This window comes from Carassius auratus, chromosome 5 (genome assembly GCF_003368295.1).
Source record: "Carassius auratus strain Wakin chromosome 5, ASM336829v1, whole genome shotgun sequence".
NCBI lineage: Eukaryota > Metazoa > Chordata > Actinopteri > Cypriniformes > Cyprinidae > Carassius > Carassius auratus.
In genome coordinates, this window is record NC_039247.1 from 12,869,404 (window position 1) to 12,893,457 (window position 24,054).

The window sequence follows — 24,054 nt, forward strand, 5'->3', positions numbered from 1 at the left end:
TCAAAATATTCTAACTGACCCTCTGATGTCACATGGAATACTTTGATGATGTTTTTCTTACCTTTCTGGACATGGACAGTAGACCGTACACACAGCTTCAATGGAGGGACTGAGAGCCCTCGGACTAAATCTAAAATATCTTAAAATTGTGTTCCGAAGAGGAACAAAGCTTTAACGGGTTTGGAATGAAATGGGTTTGACAAGTGATTAATGAAAAAAAATTTATTTTGTGGTGAAGTAACCCTTTTATATGGCTGAATTTTTAAACAGTCATTATTAGCTGGTGAAATTAGTGCAAATAGAAAAAAGAAGAAATGCGACAATCAATTCCAAACATCACAGCCATTTTTGTAAAATGACTCGGATGAAAAGCATTCCACAAGCTACAGATTTTCTTCACTGTAATTGTAAAAAAAGAAAAATAATAATTTTTGCTTGGAAATTGAGCTGAAATTTTGGCGAAGTGAATGAAACATAACCTTCATTTCTGAATAGATCGAAGCAAACAAAAAAGACAACAGACAAATTAGCATTCTGTAGTATTTCTTATATTTGAATAGATTTATATATTACACATTTATTACAGACAAAGAGAATCATAAAGCAGAGAAACATGGCAGAAATAGTTTACATTATGTGGGTTAAAACATTTTTTTTTTTTTTTTATGTAGACATAGAAAGAAATAAAAGAAGAGATTTTAAATGTTCCAAAATGACTTTGAATATTGCCGTGGCTGTAGAGGCAGCAAGAACCAGCTCGCTAACTACACAATTAGTTCATATTCACTTAAAGAAGCCCTTAACTATAGGAGCCAATATCGTATTGTATATGAATGCTACATTGACCAGGATGTTCACCAGCTGATTTCTGCCTCTGTATTGAAACCAACACCACATTTCATACGGAATACAAATCAATCAAAATCACAAGTATTAAACAAGTACATAAAGACAGTGACGATTCTGAATATAAAATCTTTATGCTGTACACAAAACTGTGCTATCAAAGGGACAAAAAAAGTTCCTGGTAAAAAAATAAAACAAGACGTAATTCTTAAGAACGTCATTGGTTCCAGATTAATGAAGAGTCTTCATTGGTGGCATTTAGTGTTTATTAGTGTTTTTCATTTTAAGGTAAAAATGGTGTTGGCGATTGCTGGGATTGGGGTAGCCCTTGGAGACATGGTCCTCTAAAGAGAACAAGGCACATAGCCCTTGTATGGGGGACAGGCCCCCTTAAAGCACTGTAAATGCTCACCACTGGGTTCCAGCAAAAAAAAGAAATTTGAGAAATAAAGACTAAGCGAAGAAGACCCTTACATGGTGGTGGGACCCTGCAAGCATTTAATCTTTTCCGTAACTACCACTGGCCCATTGCATCATTGTGCTTTACGATTTGTATTTGGCATCATTTTAAGAATCGGGTTATTATTATTATTATAATTTACATAAAACACTCAAAAACAGACGTGACGGCACATTTGGTAAAAACATAAAGTGTCCCTTAAAAATAAATTTATCTAAAAAAAACTGGTAGTCTGTACTGAAAAGATTGGATGCTTGTAATTAAGGATCCCTCCAAATAGTCAGGTCGGTGTTTGTAATTAGAATATTCTCAAAGGGAAAATTTTCTGTGCTTAATTTGGTATCATTTCTGCACACATCTATAAGGCATTACAGAAAACACCTGGATTGTATCTATCACGGGAAAAGGGCATTCCTTTGCAGTCAACTGTTTAGGAAAAGCACTCTAAAGGGGTTCGAAGGACAAAGGCAAAAGTTTAGGCAGTGTTTTCCCTTCAGTATCCCATCAGGAAGCATAAAGAGCTGAACTGGCACTTCAAAAAAAAAAAAACCCATAAACATGCAAATTTTCCTGTATAATTATTTTAAATATAAAAGAGGCACTGAGGTCAGTGTATAAGTTTCCTTTTGCTGACAATGACAACGTTAAAGTGAAAATGGCACTACACTTTAAAAACAATCCATAAATGTCATTTTGAAAGCTTATACCTTCATTGCACATTCATAACGAAAAAGACCGCTCCTTTTGCTCACTTCATCGTCAGTGTGACTGACATCTGACTGAATTCAAACGGAGAGATGAATGCTCAACAAATATCCATAAAGATTGTTAGTGCAGGTTTTTTGTCCTTTTTTGTTGTTGCTTAGATATGCTATATGTTTATACACCTCTAATACATAATGCAAACGGTTAACTATACATTTCAAATTAACAAAGACTAACGTTCTGACTTTATAAAAGTCTGAATTGATCAAAAAGTATCCCAGATTAATGATTTTATTCACCAATTTCCTGACATTCCTTCTTTTCTCTTTTCTTTTTTCTTTGTACACAGTGTTTGATACTCAGTGCTACGTTTCTGTAGTATAAAAATCTCAAGTCTCCAGAAGGTGATTCACTGGATCGTTCAGGATGTGGAGAGGAAACAGAAGCATGAGAGGCCTTCACAGAGACAGCTCTCTTTTATCTTCCATCCTCCATAATTATCATTGAGAACCAGTAACAGAATTAATGAATGAACAGAAATGAACCTCCAAGTTCCCTGCGGACAGGCCTCTACTCAGATATCAGCAGTCAGCCATATAGCGGCCTGTGAATGTTCACAAACACACATCTCCTGTCAACTCATTACAAAGACAAAACTACATGCTCATGCATATGTTGAGAATGGACTGAAATGTAAGCTGTTACAATAACATTATGATCTTAAATCATGAAATCTTCTATTGACAGTGTAACTGGTGAAGTCTAAAATCACTCTTACCGGTGGCAAATCTCTTCTTGTTGAGGGAGAGTCGGTAACCGGAGCCAACCAGTTCCACATCTACACCAGACAGACTGCTGCCCTCGCTGAAGAACTGAACTGCCAGGGTGGCAGGGATGGATGGACCATCAGACAGCTCAAACTTTGCTCTCAAAGAACCAGAGCCTGACACACACACACACACACCACAATGATATACTCTGTGCCAGAAAAATAGTGGTTGCTATGAAGTCCAAAATAGTTTTTAACTGTCCCAGAAGTACAGAAGAGGTGTTTTTTTTTTAAAGATACAGTATGCTTATATTGCACATGGAACAAATAACTTTTACTACAAACAATCTTGGAAAATTCTATTTAATGATAGGACCTGTTTAAATTAATATACACACCAAAATGCTACGCTGCAGTTAATCAGAAACTCTTGTTTTGACTGGATTTGTTCTTACCTTCATTTTCAGACTTTTCAGAGATGTCACTCAGTTTCCATAATGTCTTGCTCTGTTCCGCATTCCTAATTAAGACAATAACAATCATACAGTTCATGTTACTGTATGATTATGTATACACTGCTGTTCTTTTTTGAAAGAAATTTATAGTTTTATTAAGCAGGGATGCATTAAAGTGATCAATAGTTACACTAAAGACTAACACTTTCTATTCATCAAAGTATCATGAAAAAAAAAAAAAAAAGATCATGTTTTCTACATTGATAATAATTAGAAATGTTTCTTGAGCACCAATCAGCATTTCAGAATGATTTCTGTAGGATCATGTGACACTGAAGACTGGAATAATTGCTGATGGAAATTCAGTTTTGGCATCACAGGAATAAATTACATTTTAAAATAGAAAACAATTATTTTAAATCATATTTTACATTTACCAACCCCAAACTTTTGAACAGTAGTTTGTATTTTGTATATAACGTCCTATTACAATAATCAGGTCAATACAGCAATGTTTTTGTTGCTACACAAGACATATATTGTGTGTTTGTATGTTTGTGTGCCTATTCCCTCCAACTCACCAAATGGCATTGGGGATCGACTGCATGTTTGTGACGTCTCCACTGACGGGCACTAACACCTGTACATTGGTGAGCGCTGCGGGGGGCTGCATGGCCTCTGGGTTGTAGCGATAGTCCACTCGCAGGTCTGTAGTACTAGCAGTGCATTTCCAGTACACCACGAGGTTCAGAGGTGTTGACTGAATCCCATTTGAACATACCTGAGAAAGAGGGCCAAAAGATCTTTGCTCACCACCTGAAGACCATGGCTTAGTTATGATTTACACAACAATAATAAAATATCAATAGTAAACATGCGAGTATACTGTAGCAGCTAGTACTAACATGCTTTACCGTCATGTTTCCTGAGTACTTTCTGAAAGATAACTGAATGAAAAGCTATGAACCTGGTACTTTAAGATGTCCACGTTGTAATAGGATGCAGCAGGGTTCTGCTCAGAGCTCTTCCTGAGGTACGCAGTCAGTGCAGGCATGTTCAGCCTAAAGTCTTTAGTGTTTGTGTCGCTCTGGGAGGAGTCACTGGAGTCACACACACACACATATAGAGAAAACGCTATTAGAAGCTGAGTAATTCATTGCTGCGTGTCATTGTAGCAGCATGGAACAACTAACCCTACTGCAGCAGCTCAACTATTAAATCACAAATCTATCCTGATTTGATTAGTCATGCCTGGGAGCTGCTGGCACGAAATCACACAACAAGAAAAGGATGTGGGTGAGAAAGAGAGAGAGCAGGATCAAGATTAAAATAAGATACTTTCTCATATACAGTAGTTGTTACTGTCACTTTTGATCAATTTAAAGCCTCCTTGCTGAATAAAAATATTACTTTCTGAAACTAACAAACAAATAAATCAATGACACTGCGCCCAAACGTTTGAACATTAAGTGTAACACAAGCAGAAACACCCAAGTGTTAGGCACACACTCACCTGTGCAGTAGTTGCTGGTTGGGCATGATTTGCTCTAATCTGCTGGTGTTTGAGAGTTTGAAGCTGAGTACAGCAGGAGATGGACTAGAGGTGAAAATCTTGATGATGCCGCTGGGGAAGGACAGGGTCATATCTCCTGTGATCTTCACGATGCACCTAAAATCACATTTGAGTTCACACTCAGAGTGGAGCATAACGTATCTAGAACAAGCATTCACTAATGAATTATAAAAAACAACCCATTCCTTTCTAAGATTTATTCATTTATATTATGTTTCTAGACACACAGTTGTACAGTTCTCTGATATGTCAAGGTTTGTCAAGCGTATAGTATGTAATCTGTACTGTAGATGATGAGAAACTCACTTGCTGGGATCTGCTCCTTTGAAATAGGCATTAACAGATTCTGTGAATGCCACCGCAATGGGCAATGCATCCTGGGAAGCCAGTGTCACTGGACTGGGCCCACGAGATGTCCCTATAAGAGAAAGGAAGAGAAGAGAGATATAAACAAAGAGAAGAGAGATATAAAGAAAAAAAAAAAAACCTTAAAAAACTGAATCTCAAATAGGAGGAGGAATGTTATTCAATTCAGACAATACAAACCTTTGTAATGACAAACACTGAAAAATCAACAGGAAAAAGAAAAGGCATCTTTGAGCAAGTTTGCTCCGCACTATTTCTGCCATGCATCCTCATCAGCCACAACACAACACTGAAGATTAAATGGTGAGTGACAGAATGAGAACAGGGTGTGGTTTTCCAGACGGGGCAATGCAGCTGGGCAATCAAGGACAGATGATCATTCATGAGTCTGTTAGTAAAGTTAGAACTAAATGTTCCTCTGGGTGCTTTCCACTGTACCTGCCGGAGTCTCACATCTCTTCTCAAAAGTGGGCAGTTTCCCCACGAACAGATCGTCCTCTTTAATCAAAATGGAAGGAAGGAAACCACAAAAGGAAAGAAAGAAATAGGGCGAGAGCACAGCCCGACAGTGAAGGGTGAGAATGGAGTGACCTGGCGAGTGATGTGTGGACAATATAATGAAATACAATGTATATAATATTTTATGTTAGTATTCCTAAGAATATTTTATATATATATATAGAAAAACATTTTAAACTAATAACCCAATATATATGAATTATGACTTTATTGTTATAATAATGATTAAGTAACACATGTAATAAATGAAAACGGTGTGGAAGAATCACATTTGCATTATTTGGCATTTGTGATATGAATGTGAATGATGTGAAAAAACATTGTGTGTGTTGATCATGTGTATCTGTGAGTGTGTGAGACTGAAAGCTCACCGACAGTAGGTGTGTTGCTGGTGCTCAAGGAGGTGTTTGAGCTGAGAGACGAGGAGCTCTCTGCACGAGCCAGAGGAACAGCGGGAGGAGGGCTGGAGCTGGGCATCTTAGGAGGGCTGAACGGTCGACCCTGCAGAAAACAACTAACGCATTAATAATTCACTGCATTCAATCTTCATTCAGATCAATCCTGTTAACTAGCCTGGGTGAGGGGGAAACAGGAAATATCTTCTTTACTCACAGCCTCATTGATGCCCGTCAGCTTGCCTGCAGGTAGTTTGGGCCGTGATAATGGTCTTGGAGGCGGGACAATAGTTGCTGTGCCCAGGGGAGTGGTTGGCCTGTTTGGAGGTGGTACTGTGCATACAAAAAAAAAAAAAAGACCACAAATGTAAGAACCACAAAAAAGGGAAAAATACAGAGGTAGCATCCATTAAAAATGTTGCTATACTGGGTTTGACATCACACAGTCTTGCAGAAACAAGTGAAGAGTCAAATCTAAAGATTACACCTAATGCACATGCAAGGGTCAGCGGCACAATACAGAAAATAATAAAAAATAAGATCAGGCAAATAACCTAAAAGAAAAGTCTGCACCTTTTAAACCATCTTCGTCAAATCGTTTTGGAATTAGAAAATGCTGGATATAAAATTCCTGAGCAAGTTTGCAGACACATTTCAAAAAAGAAATTTTTCTGAGTTGTGTGGTGTAGGTAAAAACCATAAATAAACAATAAATAAATAAACATACATCAGATATTCCTACATAAAAGTAATAAAAAAACAAACCAAATTTGGCCCACACATTTTCTTACTGTATTCCAGTATCCAGCTTAACAAGTACTTTTGAAAAGTTTTATTCATATCAATAATTAGTGCAGAAAATTATAAAAAAAATTGAAATAAATTTTAATTTGAGTAACTTTACCAAGTTAGTTTGTGTAGCTGAACCAAAAAAAAAAAAAAAATTATAAACGAAAAACAATAATCAGTGCACAAAATGCAAACAATAATAAATACATTTTCACCAATCATAAAAAAAGAAAAAAAAGAAAGAATCAAATCCACCAAATCATTACGTTACATACAATTAACAACAGTTACATAAAAAAAATCAGGTTTGTTAAAACCACAGAACACGTAAATCACTGTCATGTAGCCATGGGACAGAGTCTGAACATGCTTAACTCTCATTCCTCAATATTACCATCCTGCATGGGTCGGGCTGGTGCTTCCTTCAGAGAGGGGGCGCTATCCTCTCTCCCAATGTTGCCAAATGGGTCAGCAGGCTCTCTGGAGAAAACCTTGAGCTGTTGAGACACGGGCACTGAACGAGGTCTCGCTGGTTGATGGGACGGTCCACGACATGGCACAAAAGCATCATTAAAGGCAATCCATTGGCTCTGGGCCCAAGCAGAAAACATGTCTGGACCAGTTGCAGGAGCACTGAGAGGGGGCTTGTGGGTAGCCCAGTCCTTAGGAGTGGACTGTAGGGCTGGGGGCACGCTCATAGCTCGAGCTGGGCCAGGGTGGAGGACACCAACAGCCTTATCAGGAGGCTCCCGAGGAGAGATGGAGGAAGCAGAGGGGAGAGCAGGGAATGGAGAAGAGCTCGGCTTGGCAAGACCAGCAGGAGGAGGCAGTTTGGAGGGAAGGAGGAAAGAAGGAGCCTCGATAACCTCAAGACTGACTGTTGAAGGAGACGTGGGCTCCGACTGTAAATCCACTTCTGTTACAGGGGTCATCAGAGAGAACAGAGTAATGTACAGCTGTAAACATACTGACTACATGGAGAAAATGAAAAGATGAAAGAAGCACAGATGACCTGGATGTGTGTCTATGCAGGCTCTGAATCTGAATGTGGAAAACAGCTCTACAATTCACTTAACTATACACAAAAAATTAGATGAACACAAAATTGGGACATTTTGAAGTACATAAACAAAACAGACCTTTTTAAATGAGGCAGTATCAGTGAAAATTATCTAAATATACATGTAAAGATACAAATTAAAAGTAAAACAAAATCGGTATAAAACTATATATAAAAAAGAAAACAAACGGTAAATACAAAATACTTTTTAAAATAAAATAAAAGTATGAATTTATAAAGCTAAACTTCATGCACATCTGTCACTCACAACTAAAACAAAATGAATAAAATAAATCACATAGAATAAATAACACAATGTGGAAATTCTGTCATTTTTTATTCACACTTATGACGTTCCAAATCTCTATAACTGGTTGATTGGGTAAATGATGAACTTTCATTTTTTAAGAGAACTATCCTAACAGTACAATGAAATGTGGCTCTGTTCTTATCTTCTGTGCACAGCAAATGTAGGAATCTCTTAGAAATATTAGGGGTAGGGGTGAGTTCAAGCAAAACATTCCTATCATCATTCACATTTGTGCATTATTTTTGAGCCATTAGGGTCAGTGTCTGTTATGGGAAGAGCTTTATTTGGATGATCACACTGCAGGCATGGGTCAGAAGCATTACCTGGGTCTTCAAAAACCTCATCATTTAACTGCAGTGGGGGAGATGTAGGGAAAGATGCTAAGAAGAGAGAAGCCAGGTCTAAGAAATAAAAGCATTAGCGAGGATGAGAAAATAAAAAGAAACCAACAAAAATAAGGATCAATTTAAACATATTAAGTTTAAAGGAAAGGACAGTAGGAAAGAAATCCACATGAAAGAAATAATATTCAAAAGCTAAGCAAACAAAAAAAAAAAAAAAAAAAAAACTAAATGGCACACAGGAGGAAAAAAAGAAAAAATCTAGCGCCTTAACTCGCTATGTAAGTAACATCCCATGTCCTCTTCACTGCTCTTTTTGTTTCTTTGCCTGGTCAAACACATACCAATATCAGGTTTGACAACATCTGTGACATGGGGACGCCGAATTCCACCCTCTGACCTCTGAAGGTGCCAATTAACTCGGGATTATGATTGGCCCTCGCAGCTAAGGTCAGAGCTTGAATGATGGGTGGCTTTTTTAGTGACTGCATTGAGTGGATTATCAGTGAAAAAAAGCACTCACTTGTTTGCAAACGATGGCAATATTCCTTCCAAACCGAAATATTACCATATATAAGTTAAAATAATTAAAAGTCACAAAAAAACAAACCTTTGAGTATACTACATTAATTCTGCGAAAATGATTTACATCTCATTTTTGTTGATGTACATCTAAATGATAATAATTATATTGGGTCAAGACTACTGTCAAGTGCACCATTCCCCAAGATATGGAAGCTCGTAATTCCCAGATGAGAAAATTACATTTCATTTCAACAATCAGGGTCAAGAGCAAAGGAGAGGGAGTCATGAAGGAGCACAGAGACTACACACACGGCATACACACAGGAGTCCTTTTCAGAATGCACAAGCAATTTTTTTTTTTTCACCAAAATGAAAAAAAAAAAAAATGTATAAAAACAAAAATAAAAACAAAACAAACCCACAATTTAAAATAAATAAATCCCATGGCATTAACAAAAGATTTTATACTACAGATTATGTGAGTCGCTGTGGGATATGAGGCCTGAGCGAGCTCTCTAGAGGAGACTGTTGTGGACTGGAAAAGCCCAGACACTTTCACCAGCCTGTAAGCATCATCAATAATGAAGGAGGTCAGACTAACACAAGCCTTCCTGAGGCCGGGGGTGGAGGGGTGTGTGACTTCAGACTGTCTGCCTGTACAGTGTGTGTGTGTGTGTGTGTGTGTGTGTGTGTGTGTGTGTGTGGTGGATGAAGAACGTTCTGACTCCATCACTGTCAAACTGAACTACGTCATTGAGATTAGTGTAGATGCTGACCCTGAGATGTGTTTTAAATATAAATATTAATATAATTGTACACTATCTTCTATTTTGTAAAACTTGCATGAGATATAAGTAAAAAAGTCCTTAGATTTGGTTTCATAATAACAGTGTTAAAGGGTTAGTTCACCAAAAAATCAAAATTATGTCATTAATAACTCACTCTCATGTCGTTCCAAACCCGTTAGACCTCTGTTTATTTTTGGAAGGATATGTACAAAGATAAACGGAGGTCTCACAGGTTATTAATTTAGATTTTTGGGTGAACTAACCCTTTAAACAACAATATATTACGGATATATTAATGACATTAATACATAGCGATATTTATATTTTCTTGTACCCAGACTGTGTATTTCCTGTATTACAACAGACGGTGTTACCTGATGAGAGGGGTAGAGAGGAGCTGGATCCAGCGCTGGTCGGGCCGAATGGATCCAAAGACAGCAGATCATTATTGGATAATCTACTGTTTGAAGATAGATTAAAAAAAAAGACGAAAGTTGTAAAACAAAGTGAATAATTGGTTAACCTTTTTTTCAATAAAAGGTAAAAAACAAAGCTTCTCTTACTCATTAAAGGATGTCTGCGCTATCTTGGACCGTCCCAGTTCATCGCCTGTAAAACAATGAGAAAACAAGCAACTGAGTAACGGCGCAACTCTTCAGGCTTATTCACGAACTGGATTCAGGTGCAAGAAACCCCTTAAATTAAGATGAGAAATCCCTTTACAATTATAACTTCTCAACTTGGCATTCTTACAGCTGAGCACTGCTCATTAAGCCCTGATTAAAATGCAGCTCATGTGTTTCATGCAGTAAAAATTAAATACTAGATTAAGACATAGGTTATTGTTGGATAGAAGAAAAAAAAAGAATAATATGGAAGCAAGGAAATGAACAGCAGTAGTCATTTGCTTAAGAAAGGATAGTGTTTCTAATCATTAAGTGCCATGTCAAGTGTTTTAAAACTGGTAGCAAGTTGAGTACTACATGAGACACATGTTCTTGCAACCCCATTTGTCACTGGTCAAGGAATCAAATACATACATTTAAAATGACATACCATAAAGAATCTACATCTGAAATGGTATGTATTTGAGACCAAATCCCAAAGACATACATCATATTATACAGTACACAAGGGACAAATGACAGTGTTAAAAGACAACAGATTATATTAGTAACCAAATATAATTTTGGTACAAATAATTAATTTTGTGATTTGCATTACATTTTGTTTTGAATTTTTTTAACTTCACAGGAATCCCTCAATCCCACCAACACAAACGCAGCTGTGGACCAAAAGAGAGTTTGGGAACACTGGCTCAGATTCTTGGGGAATACTCACCAGCCTTTGGTTTCATAGCAGGGAACGTTTGTTGTCGTGTCATTCCTACAGTAAGTACGTGTGAGATCCACATTTACAATAATATTCAGTACTGCATATTCTTCAGTTTATTCTATAAACCTAATTTACACAAGCGCCACGTAATAAGTAATATATCTATACCAGAATGTATTTATTTTTATTATTGGTATCAGTTACTGATTACGGATTAGATATTGAATATTTAACTGTGCACATTTCACGATTAGGAATATATTTTGCAGTCATCCAAAGTGCACTAAAGTTAAAACGCTAATAATTTAATAAAACAGTTGAATTTACTCTTTCAATGGATCTCAAAATAAATAAACACTTTTCATACTATCCATTATAATGTAATGATGTCCAAAGTTAAGCATTTAAAACATTTTTGTGTGCGTGTTTTATTTTATTTAGACAAAACAGTATTACATTTTAATACTGGCCATTTATCAGTTATTGGCCGTAACCCAACACCAGTAAGCTGATAAATATAATTTATGCGGACCATAAAATGAGTTTGTAAAAATAATTCAAACATGTTTCCATTAAAACATAAGAAAAGAATGCTTTCTCGACTATCTATCTTTCGTCGTTGCTGAAATTGCATCTTGGTGTGATTTCAGATAAAATACAACATATATTAGATTAAAGGACTCATGGCATACAATTATTTACCAGACCTTATCAAATTTAGCATCTGCAAGAAGTTTGCAATAAATGTGTTTTTTTTTTTTTTTAAGAAGAAGAAGAAATGTTTACCGTTCCAGTGCAAGAATAACAAAATGTTTCTACTGTAAGTTCAATTACTGTCTTACAGATTTAAAGTATGTAAAACTTTCGTGGGAGGTTGAAATGGTTACTCTTGATGTGAGAACATGCCGCAGTGTAAACACTACATTCTGGCATGCATCTGTGCTCATTTAAGCCACAATTTACTGGAAAAATGTAAAATTATGATTGATAGAAAAACATAAACACACAATTAAGCAGTTAATCTTGCTCATGGCTTAAGAAGGCAACACTGTGCTACTCCGATGAGGAAAAAATGGGAGATGATGTTTATTTTCTCATGGGATGAGTTGGCTTTGGAGGGGGTCACCAGAGCAACATGAAGAAGGCTTGGCTAGAAACGTCACGGCCAAGAAAAACGAAAAAGAGAACTCAAAAATGGCAGAGCCAGACCTTCAGAGTAACAGAGGGATGGAGGGAGGATGAAAAAAGAGAGGAATACTCACTGGATTGGTTTCTCTTCATATGAACCTGGAAATGAAAACAGGCTTTTATTAATGAGAGTGAGAGGAGTTATAAAAACAGCAGAAGACATGAAGTGCTTCATCCCCACAATCATTCAATAGATACCGGCTTCACAGGATGACACGGAGGCACGCATGCACACACACACACACACACAGAAGAATTAACAGAGAACTACAGTAGTGAGATTACATATTCAAACCATAAGTTCAGCAACAATATTCTGCAGGCAGTCTAAACATGAGGAAATGAGTGGCAGAAAATTCAACCGAATTCACTACAACGATTGTACTGAGGCTAACAAATGTCAACAAGAGTCAACTAGCAAAACGCCAACAAATGCACAAAGATGGAAAGGCTTAGTTTATTGTGTATTCAAAGTGAATCATATGAAGCCTCTCTGTCGCAAACTCTGTCTGAGTGGAAGAAAATAATAATAATAATAATCTCATATGGACCATACAAGTAACTAAACGGTAGACTGCAAAGGAAAAACACACAAACCAACACATGCATACTAATCCACATCCTCCATGTGCATAGAGTAAAGGCAAGGTTTAGTCCCACAGGCAGAGTGGCAAGTGGGTTCAATTACAGCACCCAGGCCACATACCTGCCAGTGAAACAAAGAGAGAGAGAGAGAACATGAAGGGGAAAGAGAGACAACAGAAGACTAGGGGAGATGGAAACGGAAAGCTCAATAATAGCAATAATCTACAACAGATGGCATGGCATCCGTCGTCACCTAGATTTCCTGACTTAACCAAAATGGTTAAACATAAAATCTGCCTGAAAAATGAAACAAACAGAGCAACTAAAAGAAATGAGACCGAGAGGCAAAGGAAACAACTGTGATATGTGTCACAGACAGATGTTCAGTATGGTGAATGTAGTTTTTGAGATGTGTAAATGAGTGATTTCTGAAGACAGTTGGGAGAAGACTGAAAGCTCAAAGCCTGGTGAAATGAATGATGAAGAGAGTGTGTTAATCCATCTCAAACAGAGTAAACAGAGGCTGTGTCAGCGAGGTGTCTAAAGTAAACTGTCGCCCTGTGCTCACTGAAAACACAAGCTGGCTCTTGTGAGGATGTGTTATTGCAGAAATACATCACTCTGTCATTTCAAAGCGTCACAACAGAATGAAGAGTGAGCGATGCAGAGAGAAACACACACACAAAGGGTGAAACTGAGAAGAGAAAATCTTACAAACAAACAATGTTACTGTTAACAAACCTAACCAATATGTCTTTTATTGTGTCCATAACACATCTTATGTTTATCAGCCAATACAAACACACACATATCATTCAATAGTTTAGTTGGAACCATTTTTAAAACTGTTTTCTGAACAAAGTCTCTTACGAATTATTGTTACAATTTAAAATTTATATTTTCAATTTTCTAATTTCATTTATGTATTTTGTAAATATTATTGATTCCTGTGATGAGAAGCCGTATTTTCAGCATCCTTACTCATTCTTCAGTGTCACATGATCGATCAGAAATTATTCCAATAGACCGATTTGATGCTCAAGAAACATTTCTTATTGTTATCATTATTGTTGAAAATGCATAGTTGTGGGGCTCAGCATTTTTGTAGAATCTGGGTTCTTTGATAAGAATAAGAAGATATTTTGTAATATTAAATGACTTAACTGTAACTTTTGATCAATTGAATGCATTTTTTTTTTCTTTGGGGAGAAGAGCTGCAAACCATTCATAAGAATCAGGCATATTTAGATTTTTTTAACCAACTGGCTCTGAACATGTCAAGACACCGGCTGCCTTTATTTTAATTAAAAACTATTAAACTAAAATTTTACTACAGACAGCTCTTGCCCACGCACATTTACCTACAGTACACGATCTTACTCATTAGAAACAGAGACCCTCCGTGCTTCCTGTGGTGAGATTTCAGGCAGGAAGTTGCATTGGTTTGTTTACCAACAGCACACACACACACACACACACACACACACACACAGATGGTCCACAGGCTCACAGTGTGTACAGGAGGAATTGTTTGACCACATAACTGTACACACACGCACTTCATTTACAACATTAAATGACAGAATAGGAGGTCCCCTTTGCACAAACCAGTACATGTGTGATGTCACCGGTCATGTCATAGTGACCAGCTCAGACTCAAACCGCTTCAGATTAATAAAACATTCATTCCCAAAACACAACGTTGCTTTGAATGAGCCAGTTAATTCTACAGGTGTGGATCACACACAACACACACACAAAATATACAGTAATTGTACTCAGGCACACAACTCAGGATTGTAAAAAAATGTGTGAAAGGACTTTCAGCATTTCTAAAGATCGCCTGTAAATATCATAATCAAATATTGCCCTCTAGTGTCTGCTGGGCCAATGTAGTTTTGGTGGAAGAGATGAAACAAGATGTGGAAACAGAAACATGACTGTAAATGATATCAACCAATCACAAGTCTCTTTGCTGATGCTGTACAATCACCCTGTATAAAGAGCCCAGCGTGCATTCCTGTGTGTATGAATGAATGTGAATGCGAGGGGTCATGGGATCTGGTGTGAGGCGCGAGTCTCTTACGGCAGGGGTGGGCGAGAGGGAGATGTTTCCAATCGAGGCCTTCAGCTCGTCGATGGTGGCTTTGTGCTGGTGTGTGCCGTTGTTGGTCTGCACCGGTTTGATCTGGACGTGGAACTTTCTTGGCTCGTCTTCATCTTCTGAGTCGCTGGATGAAAAAAAGGAGTTCTCTTTGGCATGTGATCAGAACATTAAGGAAAATGGTTGTGCCGGGCATGCAAATTCGTCTACAGGATCACAGGCTAAGAAGATCAGATTTGGTATTTTATTTACATTTTTTTAAGATGTATTTTAGTCCACATAGAGTGATGACACAGCTTTGGTAAAGAGAACAGAAGAACGAAGAAAATCTGATGGGAAGGAATGACTTGGCAGGCATTCAGATAAAAGTGCAAAAGAGAAAGTTATCACTCTATGTTCTCAAGCCAAAAAAAAAAGTGTTCAGAGTTTATATTGAGTAGAGGCCATGAAAGAGATAAAGGACAATGTTTCTGTGGCTGAGATGAAAGTGTGTGTGATTGGGGAATGGAAGCGATGGATCTGGAGTAAGGATATCATTTTCATTGACTTCTGGTCGGATACAGAAGCCCTCCTCGTCCAGCTGAGGCACATTCTGCAGAAAACACACCACAGACAAAAATCCTATTATTCACACTCTCCGATACATCACAACACCAGGAGAGTCCGACTGAGGTAAAACACACTATTGTTAGCAATGTCGCAAGAAGTATTTAGACTATGTTGTCTTTACTTCACATTGTAAGAATTCTAGACAACATTAGGTCACCACTCACGGCGTTATGAAGATCTATAGCACCGTAGAAACCCGGCGGAGCTCCGTTGGAAGTGTTCTGAAAGAAAGATCGGAAGTGCAAATCAAACAGGGTTTCTTCCAAATAACAAGAGGGAGCATACATCGATCAAAGAACGAGTTTCATAGTATGAAATGACTGAAAAACACCTTCATAATTGTATTAATACTATTAATTCATTAATAATTACTGTAACATTCAAAATAAGAATAATTTTCTCCAAAATATATTTATATATCTATATATATATTTATATTTCTATCAAAAATATTATTAATGTAAAAAAAAGTATACTCACAACCGCTTCTACTTCAGCTGATTCACTATTCAACAGGGAGAAAAGTACTTCATTTTACCACAATTGCAAAATTATGCTGCAAACATAACTTATTATAATTACTCAAACACTATAATCATTGCTCTAAATTAAAAAAAAACTCTCCATAACAAAAATATGTCTACTTTTCTAATCTTAATTTCTTTTATCACCAGATCGAAATTTGCATAATCCTCAAAAATTACAAGTAACTCACAAAATACTATGAAGAACAGTAAGTTTAAGAATTTAGCTTAAAATGGTTTAATTCTTTAAAAAAATATTATTATTTTTTAAATCATAAAAACAGAGAGAGCACATTAAAGTAAAAGTCAAGACTTACGTGGAATCAGTGTCTTTATCTCTCCGTCTGCCTGGTATGGCAAAGGTCTTCCTTTTTCTGGGTTTTGCAGCTAAACAGACACAGCAATGATTATTACAAATCTAGACAAATAGAGTTGATTCTGAAACAAATCTTAAAATGGGTATTATGATTTTTAAACAGAATGTAAAGGCTACAAAACTATCATTCTAAAGAGATGTAATCAGAGATATTAAAGGGAAATTACATTCTATATTTTTTTTCTATACAACTAAAAAAAACTGGAACAGAGAGAAAAATGAATTCAGACCTTCCGTGGCGACTGAGACATTACATTCCTCAAATTCAATGGGCCCTGTAATGATAACAAACATTTTTTTGATTGATTTTTTTTTTTTTTACAGCATTTCATAAAATCATGAACTTATATCCATGAAGACTGTAACACATATGCAGGTCAGATTTTCTGGCAAACAAATTTACAGAGTCATCTGTAGGTCCTGGCAATCAGTACAATTTGACTTCCCCTTTATGCCAGAGCACTCAGTTCACAGCCAGCATGCAACACACACACACACACACACACACACAAATGCCTGGAAGCACTTCTGCCTTTAACCTCAGAAATCAAACGAACACACAAATCCAATACAATGACGTGCAGCACTGATTACACTCTCACGCTAAATGCTGTATACTCAGTTTGCAGTCATGACCCAACAACATGTCAGCCACTTTATTTCAGAGTGAAGTTAAAACGCAAAACAATAGGATTTAACCTCTACTCCTATCATTTCATCTGGACAGCATATAAATATGAATTCTGTGTTTTCGTGACTGGCCGTAAAGAGAGGAGAGATGCCCCTCAGTGCTTGAAGAGCCCTTTGGAGCGTGTTTTCTTTTGTGTTAATGCACATAAAAGCTAATGCTTGTTCAAGAAAACGACAGACAGCATTTTACTACTATCAGACCTCTGCAAGAGAGCCTGGGGCGCTATTTTCATTGCACAGAAAATGCCTTGACCTGAAAAAACAAAAGCGTGTGATGTTTAACTCAAGCGGCTGAACACAATTTCCCTGGAGAACGACGGCTGTGAGTGGAGCTCATGCGCACTGTTCAGAGCAGTCACGACAGGCACACATCACACACGCTGATGACGTAGATACAGTACGACTGGAAGATCTACTCTACTGCACCAGATCACTTCAGTCTCTTATCTCTGTCTGTTATTGTTTGTTTGAGATCATCTCGGATCACACAGAACTAGAGGTCACGTGCTGTCAGTTCACAAACATACCCAAACAAAAATAAAGACCCACTTCAACTGAAATCATATTAAATATACCAGATTATTTGATTTACTTGAACCACACACTGTCTTATTAGAGACATAGCACAGACATGCATTGTTTTTGATATTATGTAATAATTCTATTATTGCTGCCAAACGATTAATCGCATTATACATGTATGTGTATGTGTATTGTGTATATTTATTATGTATATACAAACACACACACAATACAGTAAATATTTTGAAAATATTTAAGTTTTATTATATAAATATATTTAATATATAGAAACAACTTATTTTTCTTAAATATATGCATTTATATATACATAAATATACACAGTATACACACAAATATTATGACAAACTTTTATTTTGGGTGCGAATAATCGCTTGACAGCATTAAATTCTATATAATATAATATTTATAAACAACCTAACCTTCAGAACCACATTTTTAGAATAAAACAAAAGCAAAACTACAAAATAAAGTGAAACAAAACAACAAAAACCTGTATTCATTTAAAGCACTTTGAATGACCATTGTGTATAAAATGTGCTATATAAATAAACTTGCTTTGCCTTGCCTTCATTACAACAAATCAGCAAGTATATGTAAACAGATTTAGAAAGCCGGACAATGCAGATTGATTTCTAAGATTTCCATTCAGCTGCAGGACTGAGGAAAAGTTTCTTCTAACTGAGTGAAGTCAGGAGAGGAACCGTACAACTGACAACACTTCCAGTCTCCATCTAACAGCATTTACACACACACATCCAAACAGCAGACACAACAATGCCATCTTAATCTGGAAAAAGTATTAGGTTTGGTTTAAAATCATGTTCACAGACAGACCTCTTTGTTTACATGTGTAAACACATGTGTATTTATGTGTGTATGTGTGTGTGTGTGGGGGGGGGGGGGGGGGGTAATTTCCTTCCTTGGAAAAATAATTTAAAAACTCTAAAAATTCAATCAAGTTAAGTTTTGATTATGTATTGTCTTTAGAAATTATAATAAGATAAAAAAACACAACAGTCTAAAGTACGTCCTTATTTAGATAACTAGGTAATATATGCTTTTGTCAATGCTCATACATGTGTGTGCTTGTTTATGAGTGGCGCATGCAGTCATGCGTTTACCTGAGGAATATATATATATATTTTTTTTTATTGCATGTGCTGAGCATGGACTCTCGGACGACACAGCGAGGAGAGTTTGCGTGTCTGGCTGGTGGCCAGTTCACAGCCCAGCTGGATACCTTGCAGTCTCCCTACAGCCCAGCGTGTCTCTTCAGGATTGTTTCCGTGGTACAAAGTTTGTTCAATCTCTCTCTCTATACTGGTCAGGACTGCTCTGACTCTGCTCAGATTATTGCTCTGACAATGGCTCAATCCCTAATGAACAGCTTGATATGGGGAAGGAATGTTTTGTTGACCAAAACAGCTTTTAGACTCAATTAATTCTGCTGTCAAAACACATGGAGGGCAGCCAAAAGCCAGAATGGTCAATCTAGACTCTAGGGGTTACTAAACCTTCAGACATAGTTTATCTGGGGTACCTTTATATTGAATATTATATATATATATATATATATATATATATATATATATATATATATATATATATATATATATATATATATATACACACACACACACACACACACACACACACATACATACTTTTAATCAGCAAGGACACCTTCAAATAATCCAAAATAACAGTAAATATATTTATAATGCTACAAAAGACTTCTCTTTCAAACACGTTTTTAAACTTCCTTTTATTATTATTATTATATTAAATCAGCATTTTAGAAAGATTTCTGAAGGATCACGAATAAGCAAATGTCAAGAATAAATTACATATCAAAATATATTATAACTAATAATATAATATAATATAACATAATATAATATAATATAATATAGGAGTGGTGAGAAACTCAGGCCTTTGGTTTAGCCGACGTCACAGTGCCATGGTGTTCGAAAAACACAGTAAAAGTTTTGAAACACTGCTAAGAGAGGAAAAACATTTTAAGAAGAAGAAAAAATGAAAGCCTTCAAGCCAAAACAAAGGCAAAATCCTAGTGTTTAACATTTATATAGTTAATATAATTGTTGGCTAAACTGGTTTAATTATGCTCCACACCCCTTTAGCTTCAAGAAAGATTATATTCTCTATGTGAATTGTGAAAAACCTTCCACCCTCTGAAAGGAGGGAGAAGCAGGAGGTCAACTGAAAGGTCACGGGGGGATAAGTGAGGAAAAATAGCAAGAACACAGGGGGAAGTGTAGCTGTGTCAAGCTCTATCAATTTCAAGTGGCTTAGTCCCATGTAAAGGTGGGTGAGCTTGACATTCCTCTTAGCATGTGACGGCCAATGCTGGCTGAGACACCACAAATCCTCCAGTGTTACAGCCATCAAGCCAAACATACTACTAGTGTTATAGTGCAGACTATTGCTCATATCTGATAACCCACCAAAAAAAAAAAAAAAACTTTTGATTTAGCCAGTTGGTAATGAACTCATGAGCAGTCATGTTAATAATATCAAGAGCAGAGTAGTTGTGTGCCAGAGGTTAATGCTATGTGGGAGTGATTCAGCTGTATTACCTGGTCTCTCTTTGCCTGTCCCTTTGCTTTCTGCCAGTTTCTGTACGAGGCTCTCAACAGAAGTGTTCTCCATGTTTTTCACAAACTCTTCTTGCACCTTTAAAAGAATAAACCAGAGGGGGAAAAAAAAACAGATAGCAGAAGATTACATGCAATTCTAAAGTACTTTCACTGCAACATCTTAGCAGAGAGAAATACAAGTATATTTGAATATAGACGGACTAGACATATAATAGGTATACAAGCTTAATCAGTTTCAAATAACATATGAAAAGTTCAGATGCAAAAGTGAAATAACTGAACATAAACATAGGATCTCAAGAAAAATGTTCATTTTAGACAGCACTTAGAGGCTTTTCCATTGGAACTCTTTATATGGTTCTCTAAAACAATTTAAAGTTAGCCTTTGTAAGCGGTCTAGGATCAAGCATTTATTCACTTGAGGATTAAAAGAAAACACTTTCATAAAAACCGAACCAACCAGCTCTGAAACAATAGTTAACTACACCTCAAACCATAAAAAGCATGTTAGTTATTTGAAATAAAAGAAATGTTAAATGAAATAATTACATTTCCCATTTTCATTTTTTTATGAACTTGTCATACTAAAACAATTAAAACACACAAAAATAAATTACAAATAAAAATACAATAAAATGAAAAATTATGAAAACTTCAAAAGGACCATGGAAAAAGTAAACATTTAAAATATTACTAAAAAACTCAATAGTATTTGAATGATTTAAAATAATACTACTCTGAAATTAATCACATAAAAAGAAAGAATATCAGACGAAAAGACAAAATGTATAAGATTGTGCACTTAAAGTCCACATGAATAAATGCACACTATTTACTTTGTTGGCACACACTGCTAGTCTTGAAGTGAACAATTCTCCAGAGAAGTTTGTGTGGCTAATCTTTATCAGTGTGATAGCTTGGGCAGAGTCTCCTTCACCACTCCCCTCAGACCGTTAGGTTTCTGTGAGCGAGAGATGGACCGAGGGTGCGAAAATAAAACCCCGCCCTCCATTCAACACTCCATTTCAGTTGGAAATATGTCATGATACTGAAGTCAACATGACAGTCACTTCCAATTGACAGAGACTTTAATGTCCTTTGTGAGGGAAAAACTATTTTGTACTCTTAAATTATAATTCAAAAATAGACTTTTTACAAGTATAAAACAACTCTTAAAAATTTAATGTTTCATAATTCTAACTTTGGCATATGGCAATTAAACAATTTTTTATAATGTTGAAATCACTGAGTATCATCTACAGAAGCATATACCATCACGTAACGGCCTCATAGCTTGTGAAGAGTTAAGTTGGTCTTAAAAGGTTTATTTAAAAAGTTAGTCTTATATATCTTTTCTTTCAGACACACGTCATTTTCTTGCTCTGCCATTCATTCCACATCTAGATCCCCTTGTTACAAGACCAAGATCTGAAAACTATTACACCAACTGTTGCATGAGCAAATGCTGCACTCGAATGAGGATTCAACTCATACACTATACACATTGTCATAGTATAAACATACTAACTAAAGAAAAACTTGAATCTTATTTTCCTCGGGCTCAAGCTGAACACAAGACTTTGTGTGGTTAGGAGGAAGCCCAAATATGAGCATGCAACAGCTCAGTGGTCAATAACCATTAAAATGCCTAAAAGTGATCGTTTTGCTGTGGGTCTATAGGAATTATATTGGTGTGTTCAGATGCCTGCACAGAAGTATATTTCAATGAATAACAGGGTGTGCATGTGCTCTAAATCACTCTAAATCAGAGGCAATGGGATTGAGGACTGATAAGATAGCATCACGTTATGAAATTCATTTATGTTTGTTTGACTTCTGCACATGTTTGGCGCCCTCTGTTGGTAAATAATGCTACAACAGACAGATTTCATACCTTTTACACATTGAATTTTCATAGATTTTCCAGTTGTTTTGTGATTACTGGATAAATATATTTTTTTAGAAACAATTGTATAATTACTATAAAAAAGAAATATTGTGCAGCAGATCATAACTAGAAAAACTGATTTTGCAGGACTAGAAATTACCGGGAGGAAAAAAAAATTATATTTATATTGTGTAAAAATAATTAAATTATATATATATATATATGTCATATAATATGTCACTTTATTCTATTAACTATTAACTACAACGTTTGCCTTATTACATTTCTAATTTGCACTATGAATAGCTGTGTATTACTAGTTAGTAGGGCAGTTGTTAAATTTAGGTATGGGGTGGGATGAAGGGATCTAAAAATATGTTCATACAGAATAAGACATTAATGTGTGCTTTAGAAGTATTAATTAACTAATAATAAAGCATTAATAAGCCAGTGTGCTAGTAATACGCATGCTAAAAAGCAACTACTTAAGTGAGAAATGGTCCTTAAAATAAAGTGTTACCACAGTTTTTGTTGTAAATTTCATGTTATACTTTTTTTTCCTTTTTTTAAGCACATTTGTGTAAATAAATAAAAGGGTGATTTGTGTATACCTCTCCTATCTGTATGTGCGTCTCTTCAACAGACTGACAGTATGAATGGATAATCTCCTGCATACGCAGTACATGTTCCTCTTCAATGCCTTGGAATTTCTGTAGACACAAACACACAACATTTTAATAATTTATCTTTCTGAAATGGTGCAAAAGCAGTTGAAAAATGCATAATACTCGGTTTAGACAGTGTTGAAAAGTGAAGCTGAAAGCAGATGTAAGAAATGATACTTAATCACAATAGTCCTGTTTGTGTCTGTACATAAGACATTATTATGTTTTTGGCACAACACTATGAAGAGCCTATTTGGGTGGTCTGGGAGGCTAAAAAAAACATTTAACATCCATAAACACAGTGAAAATAAGGCATGAGTGGATGCGGGATATGTGTGTGTGTGTGTGTGTGTGTGTGTGTGTGGCAAGGATGGCTGCATGCCTGATTTGCTGTTTATGCTGCTCTCAGACTGACAGTAGGATTTCAGAAGATTTTAAGAGGAAGAGGAGAAAAAGATGAGGAAATGAGCAGAAACAAGATAATGACAGCATAAGTCAGAGCATGTGTGACCACAGGGGAAAACGTGTGTGTGCATGCGTCTAGATCATTTAAAAAAAATAAAAATAAATGAAGCTTAAGCTTTGTATGTATGAGGCCTCTTTGGGACTGAAAATAATTGTGCAGGATTGGTCAGGGACTGCTAGTGTTTCCTGCATGGTGCTACTGAATTTAAAACACCAAGGCCAAAGACATGATATTCAGACATTATATTACTATTTATATGAAGTTGTGAGCTTGCTTATAAATATAGCAGTTGTTTCTGGTCTGACTGGTTGAGAGGTCTTTCCACCAGTAAAATATTCAACCAGTATCGCCACTGGAACCGTTTGTGTCATGGTGGATGCCCAAATCCACTATAAATTTATAAATAATACTGTTTTTGCGTCACAGAATGCAGTTTTAAAAGCTATTTATACTGAGGGTAGAAATACATCCATTCTGATATAGAAACTGAATACACACACAATATCATATACATAAATATATTTAAATTCACAGTATGGGTACACCAGGCTTGTAGTATAAA

At 36.2% G+C, this 24,054-nt stretch overlaps 1 protein-coding gene across 4 annotated transcripts in view; it reads right to left on the reverse strand.

Moving 5' to 3' along the window:
• Positions 1-526: 526 nt before the first annotated feature.
• Positions 527-24,054, reverse strand: part of LOC113076064 (F-BAR domain only protein 2-like) — a 36,814-nt gene continuing 13,286 nt past the window's right edge. The window contains exons 7-30 of one of the 4 annotated variants that reach the window (XM_026248728.1): positions 22,973-23,071; positions 20,453-20,549; positions 16,853-16,897; positions 16,564-16,633; positions 16,203-16,227; positions 15,887-15,943; positions 15,648-15,705; positions 15,096-15,271; positions 12,499-12,523; positions 11,243-11,287; positions 10,465-10,510; positions 10,276-10,361; positions 8,571-8,648; positions 7,272-7,793; positions 6,306-6,421; positions 6,065-6,194; positions 5,613-5,672; positions 5,115-5,226; positions 4,749-4,904; positions 4,203-4,335; positions 3,817-4,016; positions 3,236-3,300; positions 2,790-2,954; positions 527-2,615 (exon numbers count right to left, since the gene is read on the reverse strand). In XM_026248728.1, coding sequence (XP_026104513.1) covers positions 2,593-2,615; positions 2,790-2,954; positions 3,236-3,300; positions 3,817-4,016; positions 4,203-4,335; positions 4,749-4,904; positions 5,115-5,226; positions 5,613-5,672; positions 6,065-6,194; positions 6,306-6,421; positions 7,272-7,793; positions 8,571-8,648; positions 10,276-10,361; positions 10,465-10,510; positions 11,243-11,287; positions 12,499-12,523; positions 15,096-15,271; positions 15,648-15,705; positions 15,887-15,943; positions 16,203-16,227; positions 16,564-16,633; positions 16,853-16,897; positions 20,453-20,549; positions 22,973-23,071 — 2,589 coding nt within the window. In that variant the 3' untranslated portion in view covers positions 527-2,592. The remainder of the gene's footprint in view (positions 2,616-2,789; positions 2,955-3,235; positions 3,301-3,816; positions 4,017-4,202; positions 4,336-4,748; positions 4,905-5,114; positions 5,227-5,612; positions 5,673-6,064; positions 6,195-6,305; positions 6,422-7,271; positions 7,794-8,570; positions 8,649-10,275; positions 10,362-10,464; positions 10,511-11,242; positions 11,288-12,498; positions 12,524-15,095; positions 15,272-15,647; positions 15,706-15,886; positions 15,944-16,202; positions 16,228-16,563; positions 16,634-16,852; positions 16,898-20,452; positions 20,550-22,972; positions 23,072-24,054) is intronic. The other 3 variants (XM_026248737.1, XM_026248743.1, XM_026248752.1) reach the window with 3 other exon arrangements.